Source organism: Pristiophorus japonicus, chromosome 10, assembly GCF_044704955.1.
Source record: "Pristiophorus japonicus isolate sPriJap1 chromosome 10, sPriJap1.hap1, whole genome shotgun sequence".
NCBI lineage: Eukaryota > Metazoa > Chordata > Chondrichthyes > Pristiophoridae > Pristiophorus > Pristiophorus japonicus.
The window spans coordinates 213,603,606-213,627,649 of NC_091986.1; the positions used below are offsets into that span (position 1 = coordinate 213,603,606).

Consider the following 24,044-nt stretch of genomic DNA (forward strand, 5'->3'; position numbering starts at 1 on the left):
ACAGTACATCAGTTAAACAAGTCTCCATCTTATGCAACTATACAGTGACTACACAGAGAGTATATCTATAGTCTGCATATATAACAGTCTCTGTCACAGGTGGGACTGACAGTGGTTGAAGGAAAGGGTGGGTGGGACTAGTTTGCCACACGCTCCTTCCGCTGCCTGCTCTTGGTTTCTGCATGCTCTCGTCGACAGGACTCGAGGTGCTCAGCACCCTTCCCGATACTCTTCCTCCACTTGGGGCGGTCTTTGGCCAGGGATTCCCAGGTGATGGTGGGGATGTTGCACTTTATCAAGGAGGCTTTCAGAGCATCCTTGTAACGTTTCCTCTGCCCACCTTGGGCTCGTTTACCGTTTAGGAGTTCCGAGTAGAGCGCTTGATTTGGGAGTCTCATGGCCGGCATACGGACAGTTTGGCCCGCCCAACAGAGCTGGTCGAGTGTGGTCAGCGCTTTGATGTTGGGGATGTTGGCCTGATCGAGAACACTGATGTTGGTGCAACAATCCTCCCAGGGGATTTGCAGAATCTTGCGGAGACATCGCTTTGAGGTGTCTACTGTACATGGTCTACATCTCTGAGCCATACAGGAGGGCGGGTATCACTGCAGCCCTGTAGACCATAAGCTTGGTGCCAGATTTGAGGTCCTGGTCTTCAAACACTCTCTTCCTCAAGCGGCCGAAGGCTGCGCTGGCACACTGGAGGCAGGGTTGGAGTGTGTTGTAGTATATTTTACAAGAGTGACTACACTCCAGAATTGCTTAGGGCAGTGAGAAAGCAATAATTAGCCTCAGCGCATAGGGCTAGAGAGGGGATAAATTCAGCAATGGTTTCCCCTCCTGACCGCCCCCTGCTGGGAAGGGAGATGTTTGGTGAGGACATGAAGGGGCTTTGACTGCGACGTCGCCTCATTGTCAACTGGCCTTTAATGACTTACTTGCCAAACTCACACAGGGAGAATGGCTGCTTGGGCAAGGTCTAGGAGGACAACTTAACCCCTGGGGAACCATACCTCAAACCCACTGGTAAGGGTGCTCATGTGTTTCACATTCAATGTCAGCTGGGGCTCAGTGGGTAGCACTCTGGCCTCTGAGTCAGAAGGTCGTGGGTTGATGTCCCACTCCAGAATCTCGAGCACAGAAAAAATCTAGGCTGACGCACACAGTGCAGTACTGAGGGAGCGCCGCACTGTCGGAAGGGCAGCACTGAGGGAGCGCCGCACTGTTTGAGGGGCAGTGCTGAGGGAGCGCTGCACTGTCGGGGGGCAGTACTGAGGGAGCGCTGCACTGTCAGAGGGGCAGTACTGAGGGAGCGCTGCACTGTCGGGGGGCAGTACTGAGGGAGCGCTGCACTGTCAGAGGGGCAGTACTGAGGGAGCGCTGCACTGTCAGAGGGGCAGTACTGAGGGAGCGCCGTACTGTCGGAAGGGCAGCACTGAGGGAGCGCTGCACTGTTGGAGGGGTAGTACTGAGGGAGCGCCGCACTGTTTGAGGGGCAGTGCTGAGGGAGCGCCGCACTGTTGGAGGGGCAGTACTGAGGGAGCGCTGCACTGTCAGAGGGGCAGTACTGAGGGAGTGCTGCACTGTCGGAGGGGCAATACTGAGGGAGTGCTGCACTGTTGGAGGAGCAGTACTGAGGGAGTGCTGCACTGTCGGAGGGGCAGTACTGAGGGAGTGCTGCACTGTTGGAGGAGCAGTACTGAGGGAGTGCTGCACTGTCGGAGGGGCAGTACTGAGGGAGCGCCGCACTATCGGAGGGGCAGTACTGAGGGAGCGCTGCACTGTCAGAGGGGCAGTACTGAGGGAGCGCTGCACTGTCGGGGGGCAGTACTGAGGGAGCGCTGCACTGTCAGAGGGGCAGTACTGAGGGAGCACCGCACTGTCGGAGGGGCAGTGCTGAGGGAATGCTGCACTGTCGGGGGGCAGTACTGAGGGAGCGCTGCACTGTCAGAGGGGCAGTACTGAGGGAGCACCGCACTGTCGGAGGGGCAGTACTGAGGGAGCGCCGCACTATCGGAGGGGCAGTACTGAGGGAGCGCTGCACTGTCAGAGGGGCAGTACTGAGGGAGCGCTGCACTGTCGGGGGGCAGTACTGAGGGAGCGCTGCACTGTCAGAGGGGCAGTACTGAGGGAGCACCGCACTGTCGGAGGGGTACTACTGAGGGGATGCTGCACTGTCGGAGGGGCACTACTGAGGGAGCGCTGCACTGTCGGAGGGGCACTACTGAGGGAGCGCTGCACTGTCGGAGGGGCACTACTGAGGGAGCGCTGCACTGTCGGGGGGCAGTACTGAGGGAGCGCTGCACTGTCAGAGGGGCAGTACTGAGGGAGCACCGCACTGTCGGAGGGGTACTACTGAGGGAATGCTGCACTGTCGGAGGGGCACTACTGAGGGAGCGCTGCACTGTCGGGGGGCAGTACTGAGGGAGCGCTGCACTGTCAGAGGGGCAGTACTGAGGGAGCACCGCACTGTCGGAGGGGTACTACTGAGGGAATGCTGCACTGTCGGAGGGGCATTACTGAGGGAGCGCCGCACTGTCGGTGGGGCACTACTGAGGGAGCGCTGCACTGTCGGAGATGCCATCTTTCGGCTGAGACGTTAAACCGAGGCACCGTTTGCTCACTCATTTGTATGTGAAAGATCCCAGGGCACTATTTCGAAGAAGAGCAGGGGAGTTACGCCTGGCGGCCTGGGGCCAATATTTATCCCTCAATCAACATAAAAAAAAAACAGATTCTCTGGTCATTATCACATTACTGTTTGTGGGAACTTGCTGTGTGCAAATTGACTGCCGCGTTTCCCAACAGTGACTACACTTCAAAGAAAGTACCTTGTTGGCTGTAAAGCGTGTTGGGATGCCCCGAGGTTGCGGAAGGTTATATAAATGCAGGATGATGATGATAAATGCAGGTCTTTCCTTCTGTTCATCGCTCTTGTGCTTTGGCAGAGTCAGGAGGGGCTGGCCCGTGACAGATGGGCAGCACTCCAATCCAGCTCACCAAGGTCAAACTGGGGAAGTTACAGATCGTCCGCAGGCGACTGCTGCAACGCTATGAGTATCAGCCGTTCCTCTCTTGCCTGGCGGGGCTGTACGGCTGTCAGTGGAGGCGGTACCAACGCACCCGCATCCTGCCCGGAGAATTCTGCTGCAGCAAGGTAAGGACCTGCTACTCCGCACCGGCACGGGGCTTGGTCCAGCCGGCCTGATGGTCGGTGGTCCCTGCACGAGGTACTGAGTGGCCTACCCCGTTCCCAAGTCATTTTTAATGACCATCGGGCAACGTTCTTAGAGTCACAGAAACACGCGGCACAGAAAGAGGCCATTGTGCCGGTGTCGGCTCTCCCAAAGGAACATGGGAGCAGGGGTGGGCCATTCAGCCCCTCGAGCCACTCCTGCACCCTGCTCTCTGCTCCCTCCCCTATCGCACCAAACTGGGCCACTTCAGACTTTAGTTCTTGACCACGTAGAGTTGCCTTTTGGAGAAAAATGTTGGATCATTAGGGTCAGTTTTGATTTAAGAACCATGGGGTGGTGTGGGGGATGGGGAGTGGTACGGTGGGGAGTGGGGGGGGGGGGTGAGGTGAGGGGAGGGGTGGGGTGGGGTGTGAGGTGGGGTGGTTGGGGTGAGGGAGTGGTTGGGTGGGGGTGGAGGGGGAGGGGGGTGAGGGGTGGGGTGGGAGGGGGTGAGGTGGTCTGGGGGTGGGTGTGGTGATGAGGGGGTGACGTGAGGATGGGGGGGTTGGGATGGGGTGTGGGGTGGTGGGGTGGTGAGGGGGGGGATGGGGAGGGGGAGCCGGGGTGTGGGTGGGTTGGTGAGGGGGGGATGGGGAAGGGTGGGTGGATGAGGGGGGGATGGGGAAGGGTGGGTGGATGGGGTGGGGTGTGGGGTGGGTGGGTTGGTGAGGGTGGGGGGTATGGGGTGGGTGGGTGGGTGAGGGTGGGGGATATGGGGTGGGTGGGTTGGTGAGGGGGGGATGGGGAAGGGTGGGTGGGGTGGGGTGTGGGGTGGGTGGGTTGGTGAGGGTGGGTGGGTGGGTGAGGGTGGGGGGTATGGGGTGGGTGGGTTGGTGAGGGGAGGATGGGGAAGGGTGGGGTGTGGGGTGGCTGGGTTGGGGAGGGTGGGGGGTATGGGGTTGGTGAGGGTGGGATGGGGTGTGGGGTGGGTGGGGTGGTGAGGGGGGGATGGGGAAGGATGGGTGGGATGGGGTGTGGGGTGGGTGGGGTGGTGAGGGGGGAATGGGGAAGGGTGGGTGGGATGGGGTGTGGGGTAGTGAGGGTGGGTTGGGGGTGAGGGGGTGGTGTGGGGGATTTAGTTCTGATTTTAAGCACTGGTATAAAACAGGTGATATCGATTCAGCCGCCTGTTATATATGAACAATGGCGGACAGGTAATGACACTCTGGTCCGTCCAGCCAGTCCCACACAATTAAGTTCTTCTCAGGTGACTGATGAGTCCAATACAGTCTCTGTCACAGGTGGGTTAGGCAGTGGTTGGAGGGACGGGAGGGTGGGGTGCTTGGGTTGCCGTAGCTGTTTGTGCTTGGCTTCCGCGTACTCCCGGTGAAGAGACTCGAGGTATTCGACACTGCCTTGGATGCACTGGACTCATCCACCAGCTTAGAACTCATGTTAGTGCGGAAACAAGTCATCCTCGACTCCGAGGGACTGCCTCAGAAGAAGAAGAATGTAAAAGTGAATATAGATTAGATTTCCTGCTGCGGTAAAGTTGGCCCATTGTAAAATTGGTTATTGCTTTTACCGCTGTGCTTAGCTGTGAAGGTTGAGCGCGGGCGAGGTGTTTGCTCGCTATCGCTGGTTAAACACTGGTTGTCACTCAGCACACAATCTGGTGTTACTGCTGAATCCTGACGTTGCCCGTGATCAATACACTACAGTGTTTCCCTGTTAATTCGGCCAAAGTGGCATTTTGTTGAGTGCTGCCTGCTGACATCTTGTCTATCATGGTGCACGACCTCTGTGCGACCGTTGACACGGTCGACCACATCCTCATCCTCCTCCTCCGGTGCTCCTGCTCCATTGTACAGCTCATTCCTGGCCCTTATCTGTCCAATTGTCGGGCTGGAGCAGCTCCAGCAATGGCCTCTCTTCCCGCACCCTCCTGACCACCTTGACTCAGGTTATAATTAACCAGGGCACGCAGTCGCTGGAGGAAGTTGGTACCAGAGCAGCTGCTAGTGTGTTTTCCCCATCCGACAAGGTAAACAAAGCATCACACAGCTCACAACAGAAGAGGCACCCGCCAAGGCTGAAGGACAGCATCCAGGTTGAAACAACAAAGGTGAAAAATGTCCCAAGTGACTTCACACAGACATGGGGATGCCCAGGAAAAGGAGAGAATAAGAAATTTGAGCAGGAGCAGGCCTAGGATAAGGGGTAAGCCATTTAGGACTGAGGTGAGGAGAAACTTCTTCACTCAGAGAGTTGATAACCTGTGGAATTCCCTGCCACAGAGAGTCGTTGATGCCAGTTCATTGGATATATTCAAGAGGGAGTTAGATATGGCCCTTGCGGCTAAAGGGATCAAGGGGTATGGAGAGAAAGCAGGAAAGGGGTACTGAGGGAATGATCAGCCATGATCTTATTGAATGGTGGTGCAGGCTCGAAGGGCCGAATGGCCTTCTCCTGCACCTATTTTCTATGTTTCTATACGGCCCCTCGAGCCTGCTCCGCCATTCAATAAGATCATGGCTGACCTTCGACCTCAGCTCCACTTTCCCGCCCGATTCCCATATCGCTCGATTCCCCTAGAGACCAAAGATCTATCGATCCCAGCCCTGAATATATTCAACGATTCAGCATCCACAGCCCTTTGGGGGCAGAGAATTCCAAAGATTCACCACCCTCTGAGTGAAGAAATTTCTCCTCATCTCAGTCCTAAATGGCCGACCCTTTATCCTGAGACTATGACCCCTGGTTCTAGACTCCCCAGCCTGGGGGAAACATCCTCTCAGCATCTACCCTGTCAAACCCTCTCAGAATCTTATATGTTTCAATGAGATCACCTTAGGCAGAGTATCCCAGAGAGTGGGGTCTAGGCATTTAAAGGTACGGTTACGAATGATGGAGTGAGGGGACAGGGTAGGCTACTGCGGGAGTGTTGCACTGTTGGAGATGCTGGCCTTGACACAGAACATTAAACCGGGGTCCTGTCTCCCTGTTCTGGATTCACAGCTACAAATCTTTGCATTGCTGGCCCACATTCCCTTTGGGGGTGATTTATAGACATAGAAAAACATAGAAATTTACAGCGCAGAAGGAGGCCATTTCGGCCCATCGTGTCCGTGCCGGCCGACAAAGAGCCACACGGCCCTCGGTCAGCTGCCCTGAAGGTTACATATAAACCAATGAACAATGACGGAAAGGTAAAGAGCACCCAGCCCAACCAGTCCACCTCACACTGCAACATTCTACATTCCACCCCAACCGGAGCCATGTGATCTCCTGGGAGAGGCAAAAACCAGATAAAAACCCAGGCCAATTGGGGAAAAAAATCTGGGAAAATTCCTCTCCGACCTATCCGAGCGATCGGAACTAGTCCAGGAGATCACCTGTTGTTTCCAACACATACATCTGGATATGGTAGCGTAGTGTTTATGTTACTGGGCCAGTAATCCAGACGCCCGGACTAATGATCCTGAGACATGAGTTCAAATCCCACCACGGCAGCTGGGGAATTTAAATTCAGTTAATTAATAAATCCAGAATAAAAAGCTAGTATCAGTAATGGTGACCTTGAAACTACCGGATTGTTGTAAAAAGCCAGAAGGAGGCTCACAAAGGTCCTTTCAGGAAGAAAATCTGCCGTCCTTACCCGTTCTGGCCTATATATGACTCCAGACCCACAGCAATGCGGTTGCCATGTGTGGTACAGGTTGAGCGTCCGAAATCTGGAGTTCCAAAATTCGGAATGTTATGAAATCCGGACTCCCCCGCCTCGGCTGCTCGACCTCCCCAGGCCTTAGCCCCCTGAACTCCGACCTCGCCTGAACTCGGCCACCCTCCCCCTCCGCCCCCTTACCTCGGCCGCCAAACCTCCCCAGGCCTTGGCCGCCCAAATCTCCACCACCCCCCCCCGCCATTACTTCGGCTGGCCTTGGCCCCCTGCCTCGGCTGTCCGAACTCCAACCTCGCCTGACCCCTCTCCCCACCACTGCCCCCACCTCCGCCTCCCCCCCCGCCTTATCTCAGCTGCCTGACCTCCCCAGGCCTTGGCCACGCAAACTCTGACCTCCTGCCTCCTGAACTCCGATCTCCAGCCGCCCGACCTCCCCAGGCCTCGGCCCCCCTGAACTCTGACCTCCCGACCCCCGCCTACCTACCTTGATTTGGGCGTTTCCGGAATTCAGGATGTCGGAAATCCGGAACGATCTCTGTCCCGAAGTTTCCGGATTTCGGATGCTCCACCTGTGTAGTTGCCGCACCTCCAGCTTCTCAAGGGACAATTAGGAATGGTCAATAAATGCTGGCCTTGCCAGTGACACCCACAACCTGGGAATGAATACAAAATAACATCTTCGGCCTGTTAAAGGCCTCAGGCTCCATATCCTCAGAGCGGCACCGGAGCGATGGGTAACTGGGGTTTGGGGCGGGAGCCTGGCATCCACCACAAATATCTAAATGAACCCCCTCCCCTGGATTTGGGGGCAGTGTCAGGGGGAGGCCACAGCGGGTGGTGGAAATACCCCCCGAGCGTGTTTGCGGAAGTTCTGGATGTCTCGGCCTTGGCTCCCTCGAGTCAATTTCGATATTCACATTACTCTGTTCGTCTAAAGTTGTATAAAAGAGACCGAATGCTGGCACTTTCCTGTTTTAAAGCATAACGGACCCCATAGGACCAGGACTAGGCCATTCAGCTCCTCGAGCTTGTTCCGCCAGTCATGGCCGATCTGTACCTCTACCCCACCTATTGCTTCCATCACAACCCTGTGTTCACAAGCAAATAACTAGCTTGTCTTTAAATGCTTAAAATTAATTCCACACACTGCCTTCTAGCACAGTGCAAGCCATATTATCATGACGTTGCTCGTGAATGAATTCTCCCAGGAGACACCCGGGGCCTGATAGTCTGCATCCCAGAGTACTTAAGGAAGTGGCCCTAGAAATAGTGGATGCAATGGTGATCATTTTCCAACAGTCTATCGACTCTGGATCAGTTCCTATGGACTGGAGGGTAGCTAATGTAACACCACTTTTTAAGAAAGGATGGAGGGAGAAAACGGGTAATTATAGACCAGTTAGCCTGACATCAGTGGTGGGGAAAATGTTGGAATCAATTATTAAGGATGAAATAGCAGCGCATTTGGAAAGCAGTGACAGGATTGGTCCAAGTCAGCATGGATTTATGAAAGAGAAATTATGCTTGACAAATCTTCTGGAATTTTTTGAGGATGTAACCAGTAGAGTAGACAAGGGAGAACCAGTGGATGTGGTGTATTTGGACTTTCAAAAGGCTTTTGACAAGGTCCCACACAAGAGATTGGTGTGCAAAATCAAAGCACATGGTATTGGGGGTAATGTACTGACGTGGATAGAGAACTGGTTGGCAGACAGGAAGCAGAGAGTCGGGATAAACGGGTCTGTTTCAGAATGGGAGCCAGTGACTAGTGGAGTGCCGCAGGGCTCAGTGTTGGGACCCCAGCTCTTTACAATATATATTAATGATTTAGATGAAGGAATTGAGTGTAATATCTCTAAGTTTGCAGATGACACTAAACTGGGTGGCGGTGTGAGCTGTGAGGAGGACGCTAAGAGGCTGCAGGGTGACTTGGACAGGTTAGATGAGTGGGCAAATGCATGGCAGATGCAGTATAATGTGGATAAATCAAAAACACGAAGGCGGAATATTATCTGAATGGCGACAGATTAGGAAAAGGGGAGGTGCAACGAGACCTGGGTGTGATGGTTCATCAGTCATTGAAAGTTGGCATGCAGATACAGGCAAATGGTATGTTGGCCTTCATAGTTAGGGGATTTGAGTATAGGAGCAGGGAAATCTTACTGCAGTTGTAAGGGCCCTGGTGAGGCCACACCTGGAATATTGTGTTCCGTTTTGGTCTCCTAATCTGAGGAAGGATGATCTTGCTATTGATGGAGTACAGCGAAGGTTCACCAGACTGATTCCAGGGATGGCTGGACTGACATATGAGGAGAGACTGGATCAACTGGGCCTTTATACACTGGAGTTTAGAAGAATGAGAGGGGATATCATAGAAACATATAAGATTCTGACGGGACTGGACAAGTTAGATGCGGGAAGAATGTTCCCGATGTTGGGGAAGTCCAGAACCAGGGGACACAGTCTTAGGATAAGGGGTAAGCCATTTAGGACTGAGATAAGGAGAAACTTCTTCACTCAGAGAGTTGTTAACCTGTGGAATTCCCTGCCACAGAGAGTTGTTGATGTCAGTTCGTTAGACATATTCAGAAGGGAGTTAGATGTGGCCCTTACGGCTAAAGGGATCAAGGGGTATGGAGAGAAAGCAGGAAAGGGGTACTGAGGTGAATGATCAGCCATGATCTTATTGAATGGCAGTGCAGGCTCAAAGAGCCGAATGGCCTACTCCTGCATCTATTTTCTATGTTTCTATGTTTCTATAATTCACTTTTAACTAGTTCAACCCTAACTTTAAAATTATGTTCCTTTTTTTTCTGGATTCCCCAAGTAGATGGTATAGTTATTCCCTCTCTATTGTCCACGATTTGAGTGCGTGCTCACCACCCACCATATTGGACCCTTCAGCACCCGGTCCGGCAACACCTCAATTTAAAAAATTCTCATCCTTGTTTTCAAGTCCCTCCATGGCCTCGTCCCCTCCCTATCTCTGTAATCTCCTCCAGTCCCACAAACCCCCGAGATGTCTGCGCTCCTCTAATTCTGGCCTCTTGAGCATCTCCGATTTTAATTGCTCAACCATTGGCGGCCGTGCCTTCAGCTGCCTGGGCCCTAAGCTCTGGAATTCCCTTCCTTAAACCTCTCCGCCTCTCTAGCCCTCCCTCCTCCTTCAAGACGCTCCTTAAAACCTACCTCTTTGACCAAGCTTCTGGCCTTCTCTCCTAATATCTCCTGAAGCGATTTGTTTGGTGATCGCTCCCGTGAAGCACCTTGAGATGGTTTACTATATTAAAGGCGCTATATAAATGCAAGTTGGTGTTTTATTTATTGGATGAGGAATTTGTATGGCCTGGCTATTGATCTCCTTGACCAGGTTGGCTCATCATGTGTTTGGCCAATCTCTGTCAGGACAAAGTCACTTTCAGCAATGTCTGCTTTGCAAATGACCTGCAAAACCATTTCTCAGCCAATGCACCTTCATACTCTGTATTTAAAATAATTTAATTGACTTTAGGTCTAACATCATAAGAATATAAGAACATAAGAAATATTAGCAGGAGTAGACCATTTGGTCCCTGTCTAGTTGTAGCAAGACTTACCTACTTTTATGCGTCATCCCCCTTGCAATAGTAAGGCCAAGTGCAGGCAGCGGAAGGAGTGTGCGGCAAACCAGTCCCACCGACCCCTTCCCTCGACGAATGTCTGTCTCACCTGTAACAGGGTCTGTGGCTCTCGTATCGGACTGTTCAGCCATCAAAAGAACTCACTTTGGGAGTGGATGCAAGTCTTCCTCGATTCCGAGGGACTGCTGATGCTGAAAGGCCAACATTCCATTTGCTTTCCTGATTACTTGCTGTACCTGCATACTAACTTTTTGTGTTTCATGTACAAGGATCCCCAGGTCCCTCTGTACTGCAGCACTTTGTGATCTCTTCCCATTTAAATAATAATTTGCTTTTTTATTCTTCCCACCAAAGTGGATAACCTCACATTTTCCCACATTATACTCCATCCGCCAAATCTTTGCCCACTCACTTAACCCATCTATATCCCTTTGCGGATTCTTTGTGTCCTCTTCACAACTTGCTTTCCCACCTATCTTTGTAGCATCAGCAAATTTTGGCTACATTACACTCGGTCCCGTCATCCAAGTCATTAATATAGATTGTAAATAGTTGAGGCCCCAGCACTGATCCCTGTGGCACCCCATTAGTCACTGTTTGTGATGTGGAGTTATGTGGAGAAGTTGGGCTTGTTCTCCTTAGAGCAACAATAACAACTTGTATTTATATAGTACCTTTAACATAGGGAAACATCCCAAGGCGCTTCACAGGAGTATTACGAGCTAAAATAATGTGACACCGAGCCGCAGAAATAGAAATTAACGCACCTGACCAAAAGCTTGGTCAAAGAGGTAGGTTTTAAGGGAGCGTCTTGAAGATGGAAAGAGAGGTGGAGAGGTTTAGGGAGGGAGTTCCAGAGCTTGGGGCCCAGGCAACAGAAGGCACGGCCACCAATGGTTGAGCGATTATAATCAGGGATGCTGAAGGGGGTATACTTAGAGGAGTGCAGACATCTTGGCGGGTGAGGGGGGGCCGGGGGGGGCGGGTTGTGGGGCTGGAGGAGATTACAGAGATAGGAAGGGGGAGATTTAAGAGGTGTTCAAAATGCAGAGTTTTGACAGAGTAAATGGGATGACTGGTTCCAGTGCCAGGAGGGTCGGTAACCAGAGGACACAGCTTTAAGATAATTGGCAAAAGAACCAGAGGGGGAGATGTGGAAACATTATTTTCCGCAGCGAGTTGTTGTGATCTGGACCATGCTGCCTGAAAGAGCGGTGGGAGCAGATTCAACAGTGACTTTCAAAAGAGAATTGGATAAATACTTGAACAGGAGAAATTTTCAGGGCTACGGGGAAAGAACGGGGGAGTGGGACTGATTGGATCACTTTTTCAAAGAGCCGGCACAGGCATGATGGGCCGAATGGCCTCCTTCTGCGCTGTGTCATTCTATAGTGTTCTAATTTCCTTCTGTTGCTATTTCCTCTCCTTGCAGTTTGAATTGTTCTGCTTTGGAATCCTGGTGGCGACCTTTGGCCTGGCATTCGTGCTCCTTTACTTTTGGAGTGAAGCCAAGAATGACTACAACGATTTTGATTGGTGAGTCCGCGGCCCTGTTGAGCAACGTGCGGTGTGAGACGGCTATTTTCCACTTCATGTCTGCGGCCTCCCTATAGCATAAATCTCCGAGTGGCAGCACTCTCAGAGGGGCTGGGATGGAAGTTCCCTGGTGTCACCAATGGCAACATAAGAAATAGGAGCAGGAGTAGGCCATCTGGCCCCTCGAGCCTGCTCCGCCATTCAATAAGATCATGGCTGATCTGATCATGGACTCAGCTCCACTTCCCTGCCCGCTCCCCATAACCCTTGACTCCATCATCGCTCAAAAATCTGTCTATCTCCGCCTTAAATATATTCAATGACCCAACCTCCAGAGCTCTCTGGGTCAGTGAGTTCCACAGATTTACAACCCTCTGAGAGAAGAAATTCCTTATCTCAGTTTTAAAATGGGCGACCCCTTATTCTGAGACTATGTCCCCTTGTTTTAATTTCCCCTGTGAGTGGAAATATCCTCTCTGCATCCACCTTGTTGAGCCCCCTCATTATCTTATAAGTTTCGATAAGATCACCTCTCATTCTTCTGAACTCCAATGTGTAGAGGCCCAACCTACTCAACCTATCTTCATAAGTCAACCCCCTCATCTCTGGAATCAACCTAGTGAACCTTCTCTGAACAGCCTCCAATGCAAGTATATCCTTCCTTAAATACGGAGACCAGAACTGCACGCAGTACTCCAGGTGTGGCCTCACCAATACCCTGTACAGTTGTAGCAGGATTTCTCAGCTTTTATACTCCATCCCCTTGCAATAAAGGCCAACCAAGTACCATCGGCAGTGGCAGAGGCCAATGGTTGCCGCTGGTGACACATGCAGCAGATCTACCATCTTGGATGTGGCCGTTGCTGGTGGGCTGAGTGGTCAACTCGCCCGGACAGGTCGGCAGTATAGCTGGTGTCAGCCGTGGCTCAGTGGGCAGCACTCTAGCCTCTGAGTCTGACGGTTGTGGGTTCAAATCCTACTCTGGAGACTTGAGCACGAAACTCTCGGCTGATGCTCCCAGTGCAGTGCCGAGGGAGTGTCGGAGGCGCCGTCTTTCAGGTGAGACGTTAAACCCAGGCCCTGTCCGCTCCCTCGGGTGGGCTCCCATGGCATCATTTTATAAACCTTTATAGATCATTGGTTAGGCATCAGCTGGAGTACTGTGTCCAATTCTGGGCATCACACTTTGGGAAGGATGTCTTGGCTTTGGAGAGGGTTGCAGAGGAGAATTATTAGAATAGTTCCAGGGATGAGGGACTTCAGTGGAGAGACTAGAGTAGCTGGGATTATTCTGCTGAGAGCAGAGAAGGTTAAGGGGAGATTGAATCGAGGTGTTCAAAATCATGAGGGGGTTTTGATAAAGTAGATCGGGAGAAATGGTTTCCAGTGGCAGGAGGGTCAGTAACCAGAGGACACAGATTTAAGATAGAAATATAGAAACATAGAAAGTAGGTGCAGGAGTAAGCCATTCGGCCCTTCGAGCCTCCACCACCATTCAATATGATCATGGCTGATCATTTTTGCAACTTCAGTACCCCATTCCTGCTTTCTCTCCGTACCCCCTGATCCTTTTAGCTGTAAGGGCCACATCTAACTCTCTTTGAATATATCTAATGAACTGGCCTCAACAACTTTCTGTGGTAGAGAATTCCACAGGTTCACAAATCTCTGAGTGAAGAAGTTTCTCCTCATCTCGGTCCTAAATGGCTCACCCCTTATCCTTAGACTGTGACACCTGGTTTTGGACTTCCCCAACATCAGGAACATTCTTCCTGCATCTAACCTGTCCAGTCCCGTCAGAATTTTATATGTTTCTATGAGATCCCCTCTCATTCTTCTAAATTCCAGTGAATATAAGCCCAGTCGATCCAGTCTTTCATCATATGTCAGTCCTGCCATCCCGGGAATCAGTCTGGTGAACCTTCGCTGCACTCCCTCAATAGCAAGAATGTCCTTCCTCAGATTAGGAGACCAAAACTGTACACAATATTCCAGGATAATTGGCAAAAGAACCAGAGGGGCGAGGCGGAGTTTTATTTTAATGCAGCGAGTTGTTGTGATCTGGAACACGCTGCCTGAAAGGGCGGTGGGAGCAGATTCCATAGTAACTTTCAAAAAATGGATTGGATAAATTCTTGCAAAGGAAAAAAATTGCAGGGCTACCGGGAAAGAGCAGGGGGGTGGGATCATTTGTGTAGCTCTTTCAAAGAGCCAGCACAGGCAGGATGGGCCGATTGGCCTCCTTTAGTGCTGTGTGATTCTACGATCGAAACGTTTGCAGCAATAGCACCAGTGTTAAGCTCTAGGTAAAGTTCTTTAATTATTTTTCTTCCCTTCCCTAGGAATTTCTACAGTGGTAGGTGGTTTCCTTGGTCAGCAGTGGTTCTTGGTGTGACAGTGACACTCTTTACTTACATCGCAATCTTACTGGTGAGTGAACTGTGCATCTCAGCCTAACTGGTAGGGCTCCCTTCATGACTGAACTGGTAAAGGCATTCTATGGCGAGCAATTGGGTCACACAGGTCAAGAGAGCCAAGCGAGCCGACTCCTGAAGAGAAAGAGAAAAAAATAGAGACCGAGAAAGCAAGCACCAAAGTTATGCTACACCTTTATAAATCACTGGTTAGGCCTCAACTGGAGTATTGTGTCCAATTCTGGGCTCTATACTTCTTGGGAAGAATGTCAAGGCCTTGGTGAGGGTGCAGAGGAGATTTGCAAGAATAGTACCAAGGAGAAGTTATATGGAGAGACTGGAGATGTTGGGGTTGTTCTCCTGACAGCAGAGAAGGTTAAGGGGAGATTTAATAGAGGCGTTCAAACTTATGAAGGGGTTTTGATAGAATAAATAAAGAGAAGCTGTTTTCACTGGCAGAAGGGTCGGTAACCAGATACAGGTTTAAGATGACAGAGTGACTGCTGCCAACGACCCGGAAGCTGGTGCCAATGACCCGGAGGTTGGTGCCAACAGCCTCGAAGCTAGTGCCAACGACCGAAGCTGGTGCCAACGAGCCGGAGGCTGGTGCCAACGACCCAGAGGCTGGTGCCAACAGCCTCGAAGCTGGTGCCAACAACCGGAGGCTGTGCAGAATCATCCGCAACTACTCAGTCAGCTGTCCAGATCCAATGATTGGCATCGGAAACAAACTATAGCACTCCAAAAACGTTCGGCCCTGCAAGCTGTGAGCTAATCAGAACATCGGGGGCCTGACTTCGCCACACCCAATAGGTTAATGTGATTTGTTCGGTCTTGTTGCCATTGCAAATGGAAACATTTTTTTATATATGACCAACAAACCTTTCCCCTCCTCCCCAATAACTTCTCATGTAATCTTTCGCTGTTTGCGAGGTACTAAATCTCTAGCAAGAGGTGAAAGATGTTTACGGAGTGAAACCCAGACCCCTTTTTAAAAACATCTGTCCTCCCCAGAAGTGGTTTTATTGTCGCCAAACGCGAAAAGCCCAAAAAACACTGAGACGCGCACGCACAGTGACTTCACCTTGGCTGGCAGCACTCGCTGCCGTCAGATAATTGGCAACAGAGCCAGAGGGGGGAATGAGGAGATTATTTTAATTACGCAGCGAGTTGTTGTGATCTGGAACGCGCTGCCTGAAAGGGCGGTGGAGGCAGACTCAATCATCGCTTTCAAAAGGGGACTCAGATATAAACTCGGAAAGGAAAAATCTGCAAAGCAGTGGGAGAAGAGGGGGGGGTGAATTGGATACAAGGGATGATGGGCCGAATGGCCTCCTTCTGTTCTCTTCGGTTGTACGAGAGGAAAAGAAGAGAAAGAGAGAAAGTGACAGCCCGTGTGACTGAGGCAGCTTTACTGCTTCGAATGGGATCTCGGGAGCCCAGTACGCGATGGGAAAACACGGCACTGGCTGGATTTTTGGCTTAAATGTTTTTGGGGCGGTAATGTCGGCGGGGCGGTAAAGTTTGCGCCCGGGAACGGTTTGCCCCTCAGTCAGTAACATTGGGCAGCTGGGCCCTGAGTCAGGGGGACGCAGTGCTAAGGGAGGCGTTGTACACCTCTCTTGGGGGGGGGGGGGTTAGCATGGGAAGATCCCGAGCTAAAGAGCCGGGCCGGGAGCACTCCGAGAGACGGAGGGGGGGAGGGGAGAATTTAAAAAAAAACAACGAAAACAAACAGTCACACTTACCTTAGGAGTACATTACTTACCTCAACATTGTCGGCATCGTAGGACACGTCCCCCTGATTTTCCAGGCAGTCAGTGCGAGGCGCGCTGCGGGTCGGGCGGGAGTCCAGAAGCGAGCCAGTGTCACAGCCAGGGGCGTTGCACACCGGGGTCAGCTCTTCCAGGATGGTGCTGCTCCGCGCCGCCGCGAAACCGCACCCGAGGATCGCCGCGGGGCGCCGGAGACTGGCCGCCCGCCCAGAGCACCTCACTGCCGCCATTGCTGTCGGTCTGGGGCGGAAAACGGAGCGGGGCGGAGCCAAAAATCCACCCCAAGTGTTTTGTTCATCATGGACCGGTGAGATTTTCCCAAAGCTGCCTAACCCGCTGGTTCAGCTGAACAATGGAGGGTGAAGGTGATGTAAAGTCGAGTTACACAGAGGTGTTGAGAGATCGGGAGATACAAAAATTCATAAATGTTATAAAATAACGGAAAGCTAAAGCCCTTTTTCAAAATGTCAGCTATTCCCCATTAGCAACACTGTGGACATATTACTTTCTAAAACAAATAACGAGTGTAGAGGAATAAAAATTGAATGTGTCTTATTTTAACTGTGCCAACGCTTTGTTTAACATTGAGAAACATTTTAAGGTGGCTGGTGGAAGGTTTAGAGGGGATTTGAGCGGGGGCTTCTTTACGCAGAGGGTTGCGAGGATCTGGAGCTCGCTGCCTGGAAGAGTGGTGGATGCAGAAACCCTCACCACATTTAAGAGATGGTTGGATGGGCACTTAAAGTGCAGTAACCTGCAGGGTTACTGACCTCGAGCTGGTAATTGGGATTAGACTGGATAACATTTTGTTGGCTGGCGCAGATACGATGGTAAGTACTTCAGGGAGTAGAATACGGCCAGGGTGATCTCCTGGACTCGTTTCGATCGCCTGGATCGGTCAGAGAGGAAGTTTCCCAGATTTTGTTCTCACTAAATTGGCCTGGGTTTTTATCTGGTTTTTGCCTCTCCAAGGAGATCACATGACTCCGGTTGGGGTGGAGTGTAGATGTTTTTAGTATAAGGGGTGTGGTTGGGCTGGGTGCTCTTTGCCTTTCCGTCAATCTTCAAGGGTTTATATGTAACCCTCAGGGCTGCTGACCGAGGGCCGTGCGGCTCTTTGTTGGCCGGCGCGGACACGATGGGCCGAGATGGCCTCCTTCTGCGCTGTAAATTTCGATGTCTCTAAACCCAGGTGAAAGGGACGAGATTATATCTCAGCTGATGCCAAGGGATAAAACTGTAGGAGAGAAGACGTTAATTCAGGAAGTATAAAGTGATTAAAAAGGAAGAAAGATTTGCATTTTAATAGCGTTTTTCATGACCTCAGGACATCCCATAGCTCTTCACAGCCAATCAAGTACTTTTTGAAGTGTGGTCACTGTTGTAATGAGCTCGTGGTCTACAGGGCTGTAGTAATACCCGCCCTCCTGTATAGCTCAGAGACGTACACCATGTTCAATAGACACCTCAAGTCGCTGGAGAAATACTACCAACGATGTCTCCGCAGGATCCTGCAAATCCCCCGGACAGATGCACCAACATCAGTGTCCTCGATCAGGCCAACATCCCCAGCATTGAAGCACTGACCACACTCGATCAGCTCCGCTGGTATCGCGTGCCGGACACGAGGCTCCCAAGGCAAGCGCTCTACTCGGAACTCGTCCACGGCAAACGAACCAAAGGCGGGCAGAGGAAACGTTACAAGGACACCCTCAAAGCCTCCCTGATAAAGTGCAACATCCCCACCGACACCTGGGAGTCCCTGGCCAAAGACCGCCCTAAGTGGATGAAGTGCATCTGGGAGGGCACTGAGCACCTCGAGTCTCGTCGCCAAGAGCATGCAGAAAGCAAGCGCAGGCAGCGGAAAGAGCGTGCGGCAAACCTGTCACACCCTCCCTTTCCCTCAACGACTATCTGTCCCACCTGTGACAGGGACTGTGGTTCTCGTATTGGACTGTTCAGCCACCTAAGGACTCATGTTAAGAGTGGAAGCAAGTCTTCCTCGATTCCGAGGGACTGCCTATGATGATGGTGGTAGGAATCAATGTAGTTCAGGACTGGAATATTAGGTCCTTCATTGAAACACCTGTGGACTCATCCTTTTTTGATGTGGAAGCAAGTCATCCTCGTTTCAAGGGACTGCCTATGATGATTCTGATGGTAGGAAACACACAAGCAAGTTTACGCACAGCAAACAGCAGTGCAATAATGACCAGATAATCTGTTTTTTTAGTGATGTTGTTTGAGGGATAAATATTAGGAGAATTCCCCCTGCTCTTCGAAATAGTGCCCCGGGATCTTTTATGTCCACCTGAGAGAGCAGACGGGGCCTCAATTTAACGTCTCATTCAGAAAGGCGGCACCTCCGACAGTGCAGCACTCCCTCAGCTCTCCACTGGGAGTGTCAAGTCTGGATGATGTGCTGAAATCTCTGGAGTGGGACTTGAAACCGGCGACTTTTCGAACCAGAGGCGAGAGAGTGCTGCCCACTGAGCCCAAAAGTTTGACGAGCATGGATTAAAGTATGAGACGGTGTGGTGAGTATTGGGACCCAGCGTGGTAAGGGCTTAGAGAGCAGGAGAGAGCGTGGGGCAGTATATAGCGCAGGAGCATAGAATCATAGAACAGGACAGCCCAGGAGGAGGCCATTCGGCCATCGAGTCTGCACTGGCTCTTTCGAGGAGCAATCATGTTAATTCACACTCCCCTGAAAGGGCGGTGGTAACAGGTTCAATCCTAACTTTCAAAAGGGAAATTGGATAAACAGTTGAAGGGGAAAACATTGTAGGGGTGTGGGGAAAGAGCAGGGAGCGATGGTAATTATACAGCTCTTTCAAAGAGCCAGCATAGGCACGATGGACCAAGTGGTCTCCTCCTCTGCTGTATCATTCTCTGATTCTATGAAGTGCAATTTTGATATCGATCCAATTCCCTTTCGAAGGCTACCATTGAATCTGTTTCCATCGCCCAGTCAGTCAGTGCGTTCCGAATCCTAAACGCTCGTTGCGGTAAAATAAGTTTTCCCCGTGTCGCCCTGGTTCTTTTGCTAATCACCTCAACAAGAGAGGATTTTGGAAGATGTACTTTAAGCAGTGAGAACACAATTGTCCCCAGGGGATAGTTTGAGGTCGTGGTTCTATGTTGCGGGTTGCAATACTCGCTGTGCAACTTGCCACCTAGCTTTTTATTACCATTGTTACAAATCACAATCTCTTTACAATGAATCATTTCTCTCTCAAGAACGGACAGTTCCAGTGGTGTGAATCTCACGTGGAGAACCAACTGTGCCCGCTGTGATGGAACCATTTGTATTGGCTTCATCTTTTATTTACTGGTTAGAACATTAGTATCGAATTACATTTCACAGAATGATGCACCAAGAGTTTAGATGTGCTTCGTTTTTCGTAGCAGTTTGATACAACTGAGTGGCTTCATAGAAATCTATGGCACAGAAGAAGGCCATTCGGCCCATCGTGTCTGTGCCGGCCTACAAAGAGCTATCGGTGCGCAGATTGGCTGCCAGCTTTCCTACATTACAACATCGAAGCACTGACCACACCCGACCAGCTCCGTTGGGCGGGTCACATCGTCTGCATTGCTCGACAAAAGTCTCCCAAAGCCAAGCGCTCTACTCGGAACTCCTACACGGCAAGCGAGCCCCAGGTGAGCAGAGGAAATGTCTCAAGGACACCCTCAAAGTCTGCTTGATAAAGTGCAACATCCCCACCGACACCTGGGAGTCCCTGGCCAAAGATCGCCCTAAGTGGAGGAAGAGCATCCGGGAGGGCGCTGAGCACCTCGAGTCTCGTCGCCGAGAGCATGCAGAAAACAAGCGCAGGCAGCGGAAGGAGCGTGCGGCAAACCAGACTCCCCACCCACCCTTTCCTCCAACCACTGTCTGTCCCACCTGTGACAGGGACTGTAATTCCCGGGTTGGACTGTTCAGTCACCTGAGAACTCATTTTTCGAGTGGGAGCAAGTCTTCCTCGATTCCGAGGGACTGCCTATGAGTGAGAGTGAGATTACAACAGCGAATGCACTTCAAAACAAAACGTGCGTTAAATGGTTGTGAAGCGCTCTGGGACGTCCTGTGGTTGTGAAAGGCGCTATAGAAATGCAAGCTCTTCTTTCTTTCCACAGTGAGGTTGGACTGCGTGGATTCTGCGTGGGCCAGTATGGTGCTAGCTGTGGACTTGTGTGCTTTGTGTTTTTCAGGTTCTGGCGATCTGTTTGCTAAGCGAAGGCCAGCGTCTGTATCTATTCTGGGCTCACAAGGTACGCTGCCTTTTCCTAACTTTGCCGTTCGCAGTCTGTGGCATACACAGGGGAGAAGGGAATAGAGCGGGGTGGGGGAGGGGTGGGCAGAGGGGGTACGGGGGGAGGGGTGGGCGGGGCGGGGGGGAAGCTGCCATTCTAGTTCTCTATGTGGCTTGCGTGGAGCATCGACCAATGGGCCAAATGGCCTGTTTCTGTGATGCAGGTTCTGTGTCGTTGTTGCAATTGTTCAATCGGTTGACAATCACTCACCTTCGTTGAGTATCTCCGATCCCTAACGATGTCTTGCTCGAGTTCCACCCTCGGAAATCCCGCAGCGCTCTGCACGACGTGATGTAACTTGGGCCTCCGTCTGAAAAGAAAGGAAGAACATAAGAATTGGGAGCAGGAGTCGGCCATTCGGCCCCTCGAGCCTGCTCCACCATTCATAGAAACATAGAAACATAGAAAATAGGTGCAGGAGTAGGCCATTCGGCCCTTCTAGCCTGCACCGCCATTCAATGAGTTCATGGCTGAACATTCAACTTCAGTACCCCATTCCTGCTTTCTCGCCATACCCCTTGATCCCCCTAGCAGTAAGGACCTCATCTAACTCCTTTTTGAATATATTTAGTGAATTGGCCTCAACAACTTTCTGTGGTAGAGAATTCCACAGGTTCACCACTCTCTGGGTGAAGAAGTTCCTCCGCATCTCGGTCCTAAATGGCTTACCCCTTATCCTTAGACTGTGACCCCTGGTTCTGGACTTCCCCAACATTGGGAACATTCTTCCTGCATCTAACCTGTCTAACCCCGTCAGAATTTTATATGTTTCTATGAGGTCCCCTCTCATTCTTCTGAACTCCAGTGAATACAAGCCCAGTTGATCCAGTCTTTCTTGATAGGTCAGTCCCACCATCCCGGGAATCAGTCTGGTGAACCTTCGCTGCACTCCCTCAATAGCAAGAATGTCCTTCCTCAGGTTAGGAGACCAAAACTGTACACAATACTCCAGGTGTGGCCTCACCAATGCCCTGTACAACTGTAGCAACACCTCCCTGCCCCTGTACTCAAATCCCCTTGCTATGAAGGCCAACATGCCATTTGCTTTCTTAACCGCCTGCTGCACCTGCATGCCAACCTTCAATGACTGATGTACCATGACACCCAGGTCTCTTTGCACCTCCCCTTTTCCTAATCTGTCACCATTCAGATAATAGTCTGTCTCTCTGTTTTTACCACCAAAGTGGATAACCTCACATTTATCCACATTATACTTCATCTGCCATGCATTTGCCCACTCACCTAACCTATCCAAGTCGCTCTGCAGCCTCACAGCATCCTCCTCGCAGCTCACACTGCCACCCAACTTAGTGTCATCCGCAAATTTGGAGATACTACATTTAATCCCCTCATCTAAATCATTAATGTACAGTGTAAACAGCTGGGGCCCCAGCACAGAACCTTGCGGTACCCCACTAGTCACTGCCTGCCATTCTGAAAAGTACCCATTTACTCCTACTCTTTGCTTCCTGTCTGACAACCAGTTCTCAATCCATGTCAGTACACTACCCCCAATCCCATGTGCTCTAACTTTGCACATCAATCTCTTGTGTGGGACCTTGTCGAACGCCTTCTGAAAGTCCAAATATACCACATCAACTGGTTCTCCCTTATCCACTCTACTGGAAACATCCTCAAAAAATTCCAGAAGATTTGTCAAGCATGATTTCCCTTTCACAAATCCATGCTGACTTGGACCTATCATGTCACCTCTTTCCAAATGCACTGCTATGACATCCTTAATAATTGATTCCATCATTTTACCCACTACCGATGTCAGGCTGACCGGTCTATAATTCCCTGTTTTCTCTCTCCCTCCTTTTTTAAAAAGTGGGGTTACATTGGCTACCCTCCACTCCATAGGAACTGATCCAGAGTCAATGGAATGTTGGAAAATGACTGTCAACGCATCCACTATTTCCAAGGCCACCTCCTTAAGTACTCTGGGATGCAGTCCATCAGGCCCTGGGGATTTATCGGCCTTCAATCCCATCAATTTCCCCAACACAATTTCCCGGCTAATAAGGATTTCCCTCAGTTCCTCCTCCTTACTAGACCCCCCGACCCCTTTTATAACCGGAAGGTTGTTCGTGTCCTCCTTCGTGAATACCGAACCAAAGTACTTGTTCAATTGGTCCGCCATTTCTTTGTTCCCCGTTATGACTTCCCCTGATTCTGACTGCAGGGGACCTACGTTTGTCTTTACTAACCTTTTTCTCTTTACATATCTATAGAAACTTTTGCAATCCGTCTTAATGTTCCCTGCAAGCTTCTTCTCATACTCCATTTTCCCTGCCCTAATCAAACCCTTTGTCCTCCTCTGCTGAGTTCTAAATTTCTCCCAGTCCCCAGGTTCGCTGCTATTTCTGGCCAATTTGTATGCCACTTCCTTGGCTTTAATACTATCCCTGATTTCCCTTGATAGCCACGGTTGAGCCACCTTCCCTTTTTTATTTCTATGCCAGACAGGAATGTACAATTGTTGTAGTTCATCCATGCGGTCTCTAAATGTCTGCCATTGCCCATCCACAGTCAACCCCTTAAGTATCATTCGCCAATCCATCTCAGCCAATTCACGCCTCATACCTTCAAAGTTAGCCTTCTTTAAGTTCTGGACCATGGTCTCTGAATTAACTGTTTCATTCTCCATCCTAATGCAGAATTCCACCATATTATGGTCACTCTTCCCCAAGGGGCCTCGCACAACGAGATTGCTAATTAATCCTTTCTCATTACATAACACCCAGTCTAAGATGGCCTCCCCCCTAGTTGGTTCCTCGACATATTGGTCTAAAATACGATCATGGCTGATCTTCGACCTCAACTACACTTTCCCGCCCGATCCCCATATCTCTTGATTCCCTTAATATCCAAAAATCTATCGATCTCTGTCTTGAATATACTCAACGACTGAGCCTACACAATCCTCTGGGGTAGAGAATTCCAAAGATTCACCACCCTCTGAGTGAAGAAATTCCTCCTCATCTCAGTCCTAAATGGCTGACCCCTTATTCTGAGACTGTGACCCCCTAGTTTTAGTTTCCCTTATGAGTGGAAGTATCCTCTCTGCATTCACCTTGTCGAGCCCCCTCATTATCTTATGTGTTTCAGCAAGATCACCTCTCATTCTTCTGAACTCCAATGTATATAGGCTCAACCTACTCAACCTATCTTCATAAGTCAACCACTATATGTGGTTGAAAGCTCATTTCAGGGTCGAATATGAAACCAAGTTTGCAAACAGTGCGGTTCAGCCTCAGACAGAAGTTGGAGAGAGTGACCCTTGGTTCTAGACTGCCAGGTAATTTGCACGGTGATAGGAAAAAAGTTGGGGTTTTGGGACAGCTCTTTCAAAGAGAATAAGGGGTTATGGGGAGCGGGCAGGGAAGTGGAGCTGAGTTCATGATCAGATCAGCCATGATCTTATTGAATGGTGGAGTAGGCTCGAGGGGTCGTATGGCCTACTCCTGCTCCTATTTCTTATGTTCTAAAGAGGCATGCCGGCCGAATGGCCTCATTCTGTG

At 50.7% G+C, this 24,044-nt stretch overlaps 1 protein-coding gene across 2 annotated transcripts in view; it reads left to right on the plus strand.

Moving 5' to 3' along the window:
- The window catches only part of gdpd4a (glycerophosphodiester phosphodiesterase domain containing 4a), a 126,987-nt gene that overhangs the window by 34,999 nt on the left and 67,944 nt on the right, over nucleotides 1-24,044 (plus strand). For both annotated transcript variants that reach the window (XM_070891649.1, XM_070891650.1), the window contains exons 2-5: nucleotides 2,949-3,157; nucleotides 11,911-12,014; nucleotides 14,357-14,444; nucleotides 20,419-20,478. In XM_070891649.1, coding sequence (XP_070747750.1) covers nucleotides 2,975-3,157; nucleotides 11,911-12,014; nucleotides 14,357-14,444; nucleotides 20,419-20,478 — 435 coding nt within the window. In that variant the 5' untranslated portion in view covers nucleotides 2,949-2,974. The remainder of the gene's footprint in view (nucleotides 1-2,948; nucleotides 3,158-11,910; nucleotides 12,015-14,356; nucleotides 14,445-20,418; nucleotides 20,479-24,044) is intronic.